This window comes from Micropterus dolomieu, linkage group LG01 (assembly GCF_021292245.1).
Source record: "Micropterus dolomieu isolate WLL.071019.BEF.003 ecotype Adirondacks linkage group LG01, ASM2129224v1, whole genome shotgun sequence".
Taxonomy (NCBI): domain Eukaryota; kingdom Metazoa; phylum Chordata; class Actinopteri; order Centrarchiformes; family Centrarchidae; genus Micropterus; species Micropterus dolomieu.
Genome location: NC_060150.1, coordinates 21,576,819 through 21,591,535, shown reverse-complemented (window position 1 = coordinate 21,591,535; position 14,717 = coordinate 21,576,819). Strand labels below are relative to the sequence as shown.

Sequence of the window (14,717 nt, the reverse complement as noted above, 5' to 3'; positions counted from 1 at the left end):
CATGATCAAAATAATCCAAATCATTATGCAGAAATATACATTTAAAATACATTGCCAATAAAATAACCAAAGGCAAATGCCTATAACAAATAATAATAGAAACTGAATAAGCATGAAACAGCTCTAATACTTCAATGATTAATTTTATAAGTAACTGCAGGCCTAATACAACCATTTTCACATTGTGGGGAAGTGAAAGCATTATCTTCTTCAGTGGAATTTTATAGGACAGTGAATCCAAACAATAAAGTACAACACAGGCTATGAACTGTAGGCTACTCCAGAGTTCCCAGTCACCACAAGAATAAAAGCATTTCACACAGGCTGTACAAAGCATGACTTGAATTTACTCAATTAAGTTAAAATAGGAGTTACACTGACAATGGTGTACTGGTGGCGACGTACCTAGTGACGACGTGTGTATCACACGGTTGTAAGGCGACGTGCCTAGTTCAGATGTATTTAGTAGGCGTATATTTATACAGGAATTCGAACATGCACCGCCGCCAAGTCGCCGCCGGTCTCCCGTCTGCAGTCCCAATCACTCCCATTCAAAAATCCACACGGTCTGGCGGCGCCGGCAGGGTAGACTGCTCCTTCTCCTTCTCCTGGTAATCCTCGCTCTGACACTATCCACCCGCCATAGTCGGGAGCTGCAACTTTTAACGCCCCTCCAGCTCTCTCTGGAGCTCAGACAATCCCTGCTACCTGCGTGTGCTAATCCATCCTTCACCCAGATTCTTTGTCTTTATAACTGTTATTATAAAGATAACAGTTCAACAGCTGTTTCGTGTGCAGGAGCGCTCATTTCCCGTTTGTTATCTTGACAAAACGTGGTCTGAAGACCAGCGTCGGGTGACAGAGCCGCTGTCAGCTCCTGTAGTGTGTGTGTGTGTGTGTGTGTGTGTGTCTATCACCGATCAGTCACGTAGTGTGAACGCCAAAACTACTTCAAGACTGCCATCATATGACGGCAAGTTGTTTGAACGGCACATTGACGTTTTCCACAATACCGTATTGATATTCCAGCCTATCATATCGATACATTAATTTAAAAAAACAGTGCTTCTGCTGGTTAGCTTAATGCGGACATATTGAAATCTCTGTTAATGTGCTAACGGATATTAGCATCGACTAATATAATCTTAACATAAACTACACATTTTGCTTCACATGCTGAACATCCTTAACGACATACTGTGCAAATACTTAAAGAACATGTTTCCTGAGCTCTGTGTGAAATAAAAAAAGAGCTGCTAATTTCACTGTCTTGATCTGCTACTCTGCTGCTTCAGCACTCCACACTGACTAGCTAAAGCAACCCCAAAGGGTCAAACTCAAAATTCCCAGTTGCCTAAAAATACCTACCACTAGGTGGAGGAAGGGCAGCACAGTGCTGTGTCACTGTACAGTTATCAATATAATCTGATGTACATATTAGACTGAGGTGGTACATAGCAATTTGTATTTTCACCAAAAAAATCATTTTTATGTGCCTTTTATAACATGGTCCATATAACTGGTCCACCAATAGGCAAGATATTGACCGCTTGAGACACAGCCACCCTCATTTGCATAATGAGCAGAAATGCATCAAAAAAATTGAGAGACCGTTGGGGACAAAAATATTAAAACACACACATAAATAAATACATTTTAAAAAAAGTAATTAATAAATAAAGTTAAAGATTATAACAGAAATAAATAAATAATGTAATTAATACAAAGATGAATAAAATGTCTCATTGTATAATTATAATTATTGCCTACATTTAATTATTTACTGAATTTTATGTGCATTTGATAGGATGTTAATTTATTAATTGAGCATTTATTTATTTCTGTATTTATTTCCCTTAATGTCAGGATCGGTCCTCCATAGCTTTCTGCCTTAATGTAAATATTCAAGCTAACAGTGTAGAGCAGTCTGCATTTAACTAGTCATTCTCATTGGTGTAGCCTGATGAAGGCAGATCAGATTATGCAAACACAAAAAAGACAAACTACTCTCATTTCATGTGGATGTTACTGATAATGTTTCAACCACAGATGATCTTCCTCAGGTAAATTTGAAGAAGTGAACACACCTGTATTTAATAACCAATAAATTATGTAACATCACAGAATTATCTCCTAATTTGATTTGTTTGCCAAATCATAATTTAATATTGGGGACAACAAGAAAATAAATTTTTTTAAACAATTTCTACTTATCGGAGTACTAACGGACTATAATATTAATTCAATATTTAGTAATCACACCTGATAGATACACAGTGGGAATATTGTCCTGGTGTAAATGTGGCAGGTTATCTAATCAGGAGATGATGACTTGTCATTTCATCACAAATAAATACAATTGTATGTTCACTTCTTTACCTTTACCTGCAAAGACCATCTGAAATAATTCTAGTCACATCCACATCAAATAAAAGACTTGGGGAAAGGACCCATTGTTTATTATTTTTTATTTATTAAGTTTTTCACTACTCAAGTAAATGTTTTAGTAAATACTTTTGTACTCTTACTCAAGTAGTTATTTTGATGACTACTTTTCTTCTACTTAAGTACTTGTTTTTGCAAAGTAACAGTACTTTTACTTGAGTACAGTTTTTGGCTACTCTTGCCACCTCTGGCTATAAGATGTAACACGCCAGCAGGCTGCTTTCCAGGCTCCAAGAACTGCTTGTGTCAGCATATACTGACAGCACCGACAACTTAACATTGAAGTAACTCTGAGCCTCTCTGTCGTTCCTGTCCTCTGCTTTAGATTTTGTCTTGACACTGCATCCTACTCCAAATGCAAATTTTTAAGTTTAACACTTCGGTTAGTTAGTTCTTCTTGGTTCTGGTAGGCCAGTCATATCCAGAGCTCTTAACTTAGATTTGAGCTGGACAGACTTGTTGGTGCTGAATCCCACAGGCTTCGGTTTGTTTGCTGTGATTAACACTACAAACAGATTAATTAGTACTACATTATATTTCCTCCTTTCAAGAGAGACAGTTGCTTATTGATTTCGTCTTACAGTTGAATGTATATGAAACCAATGACGAGGAAGAAGCCCATAAAGATGAAATGAAATGTTTTCCAAAAAAGGTTTAATTTCTCTAATTTTAGCTTTTGTTGGGGGAAAAAGAGAGGAGCATTTGAGACAAGTAGAGGCAGTGATGGCAGTATAGATGTATAGGAGTAAAGGGACGTGTAAATGAATAAGCTGGCTGTAAATCTGCTCTGGCATGACGGAGGCAGTGCTGCTGCTGCAGAACTGTTTCCATTTCTTTTTCACTCACTCTATCCATCACAGGGACAGCATAAACTGCTGACTCAGAACCTCCTGCACCTAGACACACACGCACGCACACACACACACACACACACACACACACACACACACACACACTGTATATAATCTTTCAAATAAAGCTTTAAACCCACTCTGGGTCCAATCTGGGTCAAATCTGTACACAACAATCCATAAACCCTTTCACAACCAATTTACCATAGAACTGAATTAGGTGAGTTGTCTTCTAAATATTGCGTTTGTATTCTACTGCATTTGTTTTCCTTCAATATTTGCATGATGAACATCTGTATATATTAGTGCTGGGCTACGATTTATAAATTTTTATTGCGACTACTCGCATCATGTTATGCGAAAAATTGAATAATGAATTCCAAAGTAGTGTATGCACATTGAATTTAAATGTATTGCAATATACACAAAACTGCAATAACGTGGTTTGGAAACACATTAAAAAAATAAGGTGCTTGTTACCTGCAGTATTCCCTTTACACAGTAGCAATAAAATATTTCATGTAAATCTCAACTTAAACATGAATGTAATTAAATATTAAGCCAAAGCTATTTGCCACTGCCAGGGAATTACCTTTTATTTAGCAGGGATGTGATTTTTCCGGATTAATCCGGAATTCCGGATTTTCCGACCTGAAAATCTGACCCACGTGAATCATGCAGATCTGTAATAAAATAAAAAAAGGGGGGTACAGGATAAATGAGCTGGCCGAGTGAAATGGAAAGGACATCTACAGGCTGACGTGTGTAAAGTTTTCTTCCTTTTCAAGTATCAAAACGATGTTTGTTTGCATTCAGCTGCCAATTCCACACCTGCGCAGTGTGTACCACAGTCGCTCTCGTGCATCAGTGATACGTAACGTGTTGGGCAGTAATACTGCAATATTACTTTTCCCAGTAAAGAGTAATGTAACGGATAACTATTTCCAAAACAGTTATATTATTACAGTTACTAATCCAAGTAACGCTGCGCTACTGAACGCACCATCCCTGACATGAATGTGGAACCGCGCTGCAGCTCAGCTGCACCGGACTTTATGTTGTTAAAGTCAGCTGTTAGCCAAGAAGCTAAAGGAAGACTGGAGAACAGGGAGAGAGAGGTATTTTCATCAGCTGTAAGTAACGTTATTGCCATTATTATGTTACAGTCTAAGATGAAAAAAAACATTTTTGCATCTTTTGTACGACCAGCAAAAAAGTTTTTGACACGGAACAATTCTACATTTATACTTAGGCTAACTGAAGCATCAGCTAAAGCAACACTGCAACGTGAAACTCAGAAAGAAACTCCGGCCGCTACTGCCAGTGATGCTTGGACTAATCGGGAGAGAGTGGCGTTATATCATCCAGTAGTAGAGTAGCTAATATTACTTTTTTAAGGAGTAAGTAGTTGGTAATAACTATTTTATTTCTGAGTAACTTGCCCAACACTGAGTTGACAATAAGGATCGGATAAATTGGGTATGTTTTGATTATTGCTTGTTAGAGGCTAATGTTTACTTTGACTTTTTTGTTGTTGATTGATCAGTCATATGGGCTAAATAGGCTACACTGAATGGTTGCTTTTTAAAGTCGTCCTTATGTTAAAAGTTTTGGCAAGTTATAAAAACAATTCTTGTGAATTGTTGTGACCGGGTTTATATAAAGCCGTTTCAGACGGCTTGAATCCGCGGGGCAAACAACCTTTGCTGCTGTCTCTTATTCATTAAAAATAAGCTATTAACTTTTACTGAACTAATTTGAAAGTTAGTAGTTAGTATTATTTAGTTATAGACTTATTTCATGTTGCATGTTGCACATTTAGCTGTTGAAGTCTGGTAAAAAATTAATACAAAATAATAATTATTATAGAGAGGTGGCAAAGGAGTAGTGGATTAGACACTTGTCTGATTCTCACTGCAACACATCCACCGAATAAGTTATTGTCATGGGTCCTGCTGCAGCCAGTTTAATCGGGGTGTCTCTACATATTTTCCTGCTTTTTTGCCCTTTGTCAATCACATGCCTGATTTAGCATATTAAAACAAGTTACCATCAGAGTCCAGTTTTCTGAACAGGTATCAGCAGAAACATTTTTGAATTATCAGGGAGCAGCATAAACAGTCTATGTTCAGTAGCATATGTCGTCGCTGTTTGTGAGAAGAATCTATTGCTGTTTACTAAATAGTTATCAGGACATCAGCAGGAGGGAATGTGCATGGCAGAGCATCCCTGTAAAACTAGATGAAGGCCAGTCAGGTAAAGTTATGTAGCCTATAATTTTAACTTTAAAAAGGCTACAGCTGTGAAGCGCACAGTTGCCATGGTTACTATCCATAGAGCGCCTGCCATTTCCTCGTGGAGCTCTTGTCTCGTTTCTGTTCACCTGAGAGAACCCGCGGGGCCAAGCAACTACGTTGTGATTTGACGAACGTTCCTAAGACATCTTCCCCAATACTAATCAGAGTGTAGCTATCCACTTCACTATGCCGTTTGTTCGCTTGTCTTGGTTTTGTTTATCTACTTATCCCACACGCTGCATCCAATGTAGTCTGCCGAAGCCTCCCTCCGCTGCTTGTTTGGGTGGCTGATTTGCAGGCTGATCAACATCCCACCCCTCCTGAGGGTTTGACTGTATGTGCATAGTAAGAGTGTCTGTGGATCTCACTTCACTGCACAGCGAGCCGCTAACAGCAGTTTTATGGTCAGAGCAAGCTATCTGCTGGGTGCTAGTCAACAACATTGCCAAGCAAACTCATTTTTGTAGTTGGACCGTGTCTTTTTCAAATGTAACGTTAGCTATATCGTTATCTGTCAAGTCAATTTACATACTGCAGCGACGCACATACACACACACACACACCCCACCACACGCCGGTTAGGAGCAGATTGGGCTGTCCACAACTAACCATTGCGCTGTAGTAACGTTATAAAAAATGTCACAGAAAGCAACATGTAGAACAGCTGAAGACATCCGACACACAACGTTAGTTAGCAAGCTTCAAATGAGGCTTACCGTTCAGTTTCTCTCGACTGTCCCAGCATGCTAGACAAAGTAGCCGTGCAATATGCTAACGCCAAGTTAGCTAACCTAAGTTAATAAACAAACAGTAAAACAACACAAAACACTTCAACACTTGCTTCCAAGTTTGAAGTCAGGTCACGTCCAGCCCAATCTATCCTTGAACCGTTACAGAGCTCATTGCGGGTTGTGGAAAATTTGAAGCACTAATTCATTCATTTAACATGTCCTGAAGTGTGAAGTATGAACATTGCGGTTATTGCGGCGTTTACCATCCTCCGCGGTAGGCTTGACCAGTAGTGCAGTCCAAGAGGATCTCATGGTCAATAGGAATCTGCATAAATCCAGGAGAACAAACTTGGATTTATGGCCAGCATCAGCTGCCATCAATAAGTCTAATAAGACCTTGAGAAGCAAAGTTTCAGTTTTTGACTGAAACCAGGATGGAATTTTTCAAAGATAGCATTTGATCTGCTACAACTTTTTCTAAAACCTTGGCTAAAAATGGGAGCGTCATTTGACATTTGACATTGGGGATCTTTTTACCATGGGACAAAACTAGATCGAAAGCATGACCTTTTCGAGTGAGTAGTTCCAGTCAGAGCACGTGATACGTTAAAAGATTTAAAAACTCCAGGCCCAGGGGTCATCAGGGCAGCAGACATGGATATTAAAGTCTCAAAGTATCAACAGCTTATCGAACCTAGTCAGAGTTCCAGACAGCAGTCTATACATCATCAAGCCCAGGCAAGGAGATTTTCGTTTAATCAGGAAGGGAAGCGCTTCAAAAGAGCTAGATAGCCCCAGATCAGTGCTGGTGCATTTGAAGCATTTTTTTATATAAAAGGGCAACCCCACCACTCCTAGTTAGTCTTGGCTGGTTTAAAAACAATAACCGGGTTTGCTGACTTCCAGTAGGTGAACATGATTATTTGGTGTCAGCAATGGCTCTGTGATCATAAAGAGATCTAAATCATTCGAACAGATGAAATTTGAAAAGATTTGTTTACAAGTGATCTCACATTTGAACTGGAGAGTCAGCATGGACAAGAATTGTATATAAAACAAGCATATCTTGCCGAGAGCTAATGTGTGCCCTTTCTTTTAGGGGGTAGATAATCTGTTTTAAGCAAGTCTCTCCTATCCCAAAACACATTAAGGCAGCTGAAACTAGTAGCAGAGCAAAGCCCCCAAAGCCACAGATTAAAACAAAAAAAGGCTTCACACCCTTTTCTCAAAGTTGAAATTGGCCCAGATTTTTCCATAATTCTGCTGACAACCAAACAAACGAACAGCACTGAAAACGTGGCCTCCTTTGCGGAGGTAAAAATCTAACAAAGGGCCTTAATAAAGGTTAGGGTTGCTGGTTTCATTTTGGATCCTGATTCTGGTTGGCAAAATCCCCAGGTTCGTTAAATTCCAATGCTAACAAATCACTTATCTTGCTACCACCAAATCTCTCATCAAAACCTTTGTCTCCTCACTTTTTTGATTAGCAAAGATTTTGCCAGGAAAATGACAACATCATCGGTGGCAGATCAGAGCAGCTGTAACTGATTAATGTGAATTCTGTAAATCAAACTTGTGGCTGTTGTCTGGTTAACGTGCACTCTGTCAGCTGTCTGTACTCAGCCAAGATTGTTGGGAGGGAAAAGACGCCTCACTCTGACAGTCTGTTGGTCTAGTGGTTAAGACGTCCTATACAAAAACATTGCGTCATGGTACCTTTTGTTGTACAGTAGCTCTGCTTTAATCTTGAGAAACTGCAGAGCTGCAGTCTCTATTCTAATCTTTAAGTTATGAGACCTTATCAAGACAACGTGATATTCTGCAGTTTTAAATAGTACTTTTAGCAAAAGTACAGCTGATCATGTCAGCTGATTGCTGTGTTTTCTGGGGGATTTGTTCCAAACCGTGTTGCCAACAGGGGAGCGCCCTCTGCTGGACCAACTATACAACAACAACACTCATAACACTGAAGGATCAGTCTTCCATCTCTGTTTCTTTTTTTAATTGTAATTCACCTGTTATAAGCCCCAATACCGATTTATCTGCAGTTAGCTCATGTCGCCACACCGATTTACCGGTGGGCTCTATCAGAGGACTTTAATCTGGAGAACGGTTGCCTTCAGCAGGAATTTGTTCCTTCTGCCTCAGCAGCCGTGAACAAACTGCTTAAATGACACCGTTGTGAGCTGGGATACTTGACAGGGCATAGATGTGCGCATAAAGATTTTATGTATTTTCTATATCTGCATGTTTCTGTGTTGTACCGGCTGTGAAAACAAATCTTCCTCTGGGACACTAAATCTAATCTAATATGATATCTTCAGGTGGTGACGGCCATCGTGGAATCAGGGAAGAACATGTCAGCCGAGCAGAAGAAGACTGATCGCTGCCCTTTGCTCTATGAATGGCACAAGAAGCAGTACATCGGTGCTGCCCACGGCCTGGCTGGCATCTATTACATGCTCATGCAGGTAGGAGAGTGTAGAAGGCAGAGCGGGTCCACTGGTTGGTTGTTGGTGTTGTGATCTGATGTAATTATGTTATGTGATCAAGGAGTCCATTTTTTTTAATAAATTTTTTTTCTTAAAATTATTTCAGTGTGCGCTACAAACAAATATTCAAATAGTTTACACATCCCAAAAACTTCTGTCACTTAGTGTCATCTCTTGTGCTCTGTGGTCAAATTTCCGTATGGTTGAGGGGCAGTTGTGGCTCAGAGGTAGAGTGGGTGTCCATGGGCAAATACACAAGTAGTGGGTGTGAATGGGTGAAGGTGACATGTAGTGTAAAGCGCTTTGAATGGACTAGAAAAATACTATACAAATACTGTCCATTTACCATTTGAGATATCCGCACCTTGCTGTGATTGGGAACCTTTGGTCGATGTGGTAGAGTATTGCAAAAACTTAGTTAATGACCATTTTCTTTTTAAGGCAGCCTAAATTTTCAGAAAATAAATGTTGTTTTTTTTGCTTTTAACATTATTCAATTTCTTTCTATGTCAAGTAGGGCTGTAACAGTTTTGAAAATATACTTTGGCAGGTGGAACTATACCTGTACAGCCTACCCAAGTAAAGTATTTGTTGAAAACACTTAAGTTAGTGCAAGGTGTAGGCTATTAGTGCCAGAGGTGTTCCAAACTCATTTCACCTCAGAGGACATTTTCTTAGATTGCAGAAACAATATTTAATTATAAAACATGAGGGAAAATGGTCTAAACAAGTAGACCAATATACTGGCTATTTAGGCCCATTTTGCCATAAACCATGTTGCAGTACAGATAATCTTTCATTGATGGTTATGTGTCAAAATAGGGATAAGATGGATTTATGCTTAGATCTATGCTTTCAATCATAAAATTCTTCAGTGATTCAGCCTCATTATTTGGTAAAAGAAACCGTTTTTTAATTAGTGGACTTGTGCCAGTACACAGTGCGGCAAGAAACATTCATCAGTAGGTCAGTTGTTTAGTGTTGGCGTAAATGTCTGGTCTTACTGTCCTGGGCTGAGAGCCAGTGGAGAAGCTGCCACAGCCATGCAACAAATAAGTGCTATTGCCTACTTAGCTAAACCAGTTCTCTGTGGCTTGCAAATGATGGTCTAATCACTCAGTGATGAGTGGATCTCAGTCTGACTGCACTCTTATGGGGCATGGCTCAGGAGGTAGAGCGGGTCGGCCACTAATCAGAAGGCCAGTGGTTCGAACCCAGCTCCTCAAGCCCACATGTCGACATGTCCTTAGGCAAGATACTGAACCTCTAATTGGTAGAGACCTTTACCAGGTGGGTCAATCCTCTGGCTGAAGATTATCTTTATTGCAACAAGGTTTATGGGCAAACCAACAGCAAATTGTTTGGTGGGTGTGGGTGTGTGTGTGTTAGTTTCCATCTGATGAGCAGTTGGCATGACTGCCTCTGCCATCCGTGTATGAATGGATGAATGTATTGTAAAGCACTTTGAGTGGGCGAAAGAGTAGAAAGGCACTACAGTATACAAGCACAGTCCGTTTACCCATACTCTGGGGCTACTGCACCTTCAAGTGCTGTTGGATTTATTGTTAAAAGCTATATGTTTAGGCTTAGGTGAACAGGTGTATGGTATCTCTGGGGCAATTTCCTTTGCCATGTAATTAATTCTTGGCAACATAAAGCACGGAAATGAAGTCAAAAACTGACATGGAAATAATAATAATAATGGTAATAAATTATTTAATTTTCTCTTTGCCTCTGTGTTTTATAGTTTCAGATATGTGGGGAAGAGTAGTGGATCTCATTTATGATTCCACAATGTGTTTAGGTCATTGAAATCAATCCAGAGTGCACTGTGTTGTGTCTCTGTTCCTGTTCACCGATGTTCTCATTAACTGACTGAAGTGAATAATTCATGTCTACATCCATCTGAGGGTGTGTGTTGAGTCCATTTAGACCTGTTAAAGAATCTGCTTTGTTTTCAAAGTGTGCTTTCAAAAAAGAGCAAAAGGGGCTGGGTGACCATTGTTCAGCATTAGTATTGATCACTATATCATTTCATAATGCTGCTTCAGTGTTTGAAGAGAATTCTGCAAACAAAGCCTGAAAAAGGCAGGTGGCTAATGTAGTGGACCAACAGTGTGGATTTGTGCATTTTATATTAAATAAATTGGGACTACTCCAAATTCCTCTTCTCTCCCTGGGAGAAAGAAAGGAGGGGTAAAGATATCAACTTTCAACAGACGGCTGATGAGACCCAAAGGAAAAGGTGAAAGGTGTCTCTCCCTAAGTGCTGTCTCTGGGCAGTTGATCGTAAAACTGGCCACCTTTGGCAACAGCCGAGATAAGCCTCTCGGTGCCTGAATTGTTAAAATGACAAAGAAACTAACCAGATATTACAAACAGCCAATCGAAACTCTTCAGTAAGAGAGGGCAAGAAACCCTAAACTGCCCCCCCCCCCCCCCCCCCCCCCCCCCACACACACACACACACACATGTAACCATGGCAACTGACCTTCCTCTGCTTTTAATTACCTCACATCAAAGAGATACTCCTTGTCACACCCAGGTGTGACAAAATCCAGGACACCAAGGACAGCCCTGAACTTTATGTAAACAAAGACTCAAAGTATTACCTGTTTAATTAAATAATCTTTTAGTTACTTGATTACGTTTGCCTCTATTTGAGTAGTTATGTTACCATGTTGTTGCTATCTGTTGTTGATATTATTGCTGAAAAGAATCTAAATAAGTTACTTTTGCAGTGTTTTAATTTTCAGCAAGATTAAGGACACTCCTTCATCTTATGTGTAACCAATGCTTGTTCACAATGCTTTCTCACACAATTCCTTTAGAAATGATGATAAAGAAATGTCATACTATACTCTATTAATTGCCAGCTTGAATTTAAGGCTAAATAACTAAATTTCACAGTTCCTAGGAAAGGATTGTTTTAGGATTAATCTAAACTGTCATCATGTAACCTGAGCTCCCCCAAGTGGACGAAATAAGTATTACATACCATCATTCTGAAATGCTAACCTTTTAAGGTCTAATTTTCCTGTTACCAAATGCTTAAAGTTAGAACGGTACAACCGTTTGACCATTGAGGTTTGATTGTGGGAAGATATTTGATTATAATACGCGCAAATAGATTTTCTTTTCCTTTATATAGACATATTAAAGTTACTAAGACAGCCAGTCTTCTCAGCCGGAAACAAGGCCCTCCCTCCGGGAAACGGACTGCCCTCTGGGGAACCACGCCCCAACCGACAAAACAGTGACACACGCACATGTTCGCTCTCTTCCTCTCTGCCACCCTCCTCTGCTCCCGGCTTTTCAGCAGCGCTTCGGCACGCACCTGGCGTGCCCCCTCTCCCGGCAAATCCTAAGAGTTTGGCCCGACGCAACAAAAGCTTTGTTTCGCTTGAAGCTACACACGCGAAGTGCCGCGACTTCAGTTTCCCTCAGTTCCAGCAACTTTACTTATTTTATTTTATTTCTTTTGTTTTGTTAAAAGTTATCAGTCCGTTACGTTACACTGGTCTAATTCAAGAACAACCAAGTTCCCTTTTTAAGCTTTTTCGTCGAGCTAACTTCACCGAGGTCAGACCAAGTTACATGGTTTCGCCAGCGGCAACAAAGGACACCTGAAGAACAGCCGAGTTGCCAGACGGAGGACGGCCAACCCTTGAGGGTTTTTCTTCAATCAGACACGGAGAACCTTGGAGAATTCCCTAGCAAAAAGCCAGGAATCGGGCAGCTAGTGTGGGACCCGTGCAACAGGCCAAGGCAGGCCGGCGACCTACCGTAAGGCAAAACAAAGCATCCTGTGATCAGTGATGTCCAATAGTTGTTAATCCATTATCTTTAGTCCAGCATATGTAATCCCTGAAACTCCCAGACAAATTTAACCGAGTTATCATCCAATTGCATTCATTAGTTGCCGTATGAGTCAAATGCTTCCCACAATAGGAACCCCTTCTCATTGCTTAGCCATTGTTTATTTCTTTGTTGTTTTTAACCGCACCTTAGTTAGTCAATAAATTCACTGTAATCAAGGAATTGTGTGTGTTGCCTATTTCTAAGTCCCTGCCAAGAGAATTTACCCTTCAGATGAGATTGACTGATTGATTTAAGATAATTGAGCAATTATTAACTAATTGATCACTAGTGAATAATTGTATAATTATTAAAATGCTACCCAGAGGTCCGGAGACTTTGGGTTGATAACAACTCCGGTGGTGCCCCACGAAACGAGAGATTTATGGATTAATATTTTCTGAATATTAAAATACATAATTGGGTATTCTCATAAATTTATTAAAAATCATACTAGCTTTAGACCTGCTACACTAATTATAACACTTAGCTCAACATAACCATTCATTCAAATGATACAGCTGACTCAAAGAAGTACATGCTTGTATTTTAAATAAACAATGATTGGTTATTATGGCAAGTTAACTGCAACATTGTGCTCAGTTAGAACTAGTTCATAGGACGTGTTGTCAAAAGTCAAATCTAAAGTATTTGTAGTTGTTCTGAACGGCTAGCAGTCTGAAAAAGCATACTGGCCGCTGAACAGTTACACCTGGATGTTTAGCAGTTTGGGTTGTTACTGCACTATGCGCTGATATTACATTACATATTTGTCCCTTAATTGCTAGCATGGGTGCATGGAGGGGGGGCCCAGCTTGGTGGTGGGCCCCCTACGTGGGTATGTTGAAAGAAGATGCGGCCTAGCAAGAGGAGCATTCTCTCCTGGAGTGTCCCCGCACGAGGGTGTGGGCACCAAACATCCAGACTTTGTCAAATGAGAATATGTAAGTTCAGTCTGTCACAGGGCAGCCTCATTCCCTTAGACCTATAGACGTCATTCTGATGCAATTCTTTTCAGTTTAGTTTTTATCTTCAATTAATCTTCTACAACCATGCACCACTTTTATTATATGAAATAAGAAGCTACTTTTTATATCTTAATCTTCATAGAGATCCTTTGATTGACGAGGTTGCTGACGTACTGCGGTAAGCGTGTCGACTCATTTCCGTTTCCGGCGCTTGTGTGTTGGTACCGTGTTGTGCTGCTCTCGCTAAATACCAGTTAAATTTGTTAGATTACAGCAGCCAACTGTCCGCTAAACACTTATTCTTACAGTTCACAGTTCTTTCCATCTTTTAGTGACTGCTGTTCAATCTCATAGTTGTTCTAAAGTTTTGGTAGCTGACGCTACAGTACTTTAGCTTAGCCGTTAGCGACTTTAGCTTAGCAGCTAGCGATGGCTTCTCCTACCTCTCTCTCCCCTACTTTCTCCTGCTCGGTGTGTCAGATGTTCAGTTACTCCTCTGCCTCCATGGAGGCGAGGCTCAGTGATTTAGAAGTCCGGCTTCGCACCTTGGTAGATCAGTCTTTAGCTACTGTAGCTAGCCAGTCCCCGGTAGTCGGTGCAGAACGGCCTGAGTTAGCCTCTGGTAGCCGTCCCCCGGCATCCCCTGAGCAGCCAGGAAGGGGTGGCTGGGTGACTATCCGAAGGAGGAATAGTCGTAAGCATTCAAAGCCCACGGGGCACCATCAACCTGTTCACGTCTCTAACAGATTTTCCCCACTCAGCGACACACCCGCTGAGAAACCAACTCTGATCATTGGCAGCTCCATTTTGAGAAACGTGAAGTTAGCGAAGCCAGCGGCCATAGTTAAGTGCATCCCTGGGGCCAGAGCGGGCGACATTGAGTCTTATTTGAAACTGCTGGCTAAGGATAAACGTAAATACAGTAAGATTGTTATTCACGTCGGCGGTAATGACTCCTGGTTACGCCAATCGGAGGTCACTAAGATTAATGTTGAGTCGGTGTGTACATATACAAAAACAATGTCGGACACCGTAGTTTTCTCTGGACCCCTGCCAAATCTGACCAGTGATGAC

At 40.5% G+C, this 14,717-nt stretch overlaps 1 protein-coding gene across 1 annotated transcript in view; it reads left to right on the top strand.

Moving 5' to 3' along the window:
- The window catches only part of lancl2 (LanC lantibiotic synthetase component C-like 2 (bacterial)), a 44,748-nt gene that overhangs the window by 23,324 nt on the left and 6,707 nt on the right, over nucleotides 1-14,717 (top strand). Inside the window, exon 5 of the mRNA XM_046061330.1 lies at nucleotides 8,649-8,795. Coding sequence (XP_045917286.1) covers nucleotides 8,649-8,795 — 147 coding nt within the window. The remainder of the gene's footprint in view (nucleotides 1-8,648; nucleotides 8,796-14,717) is intronic.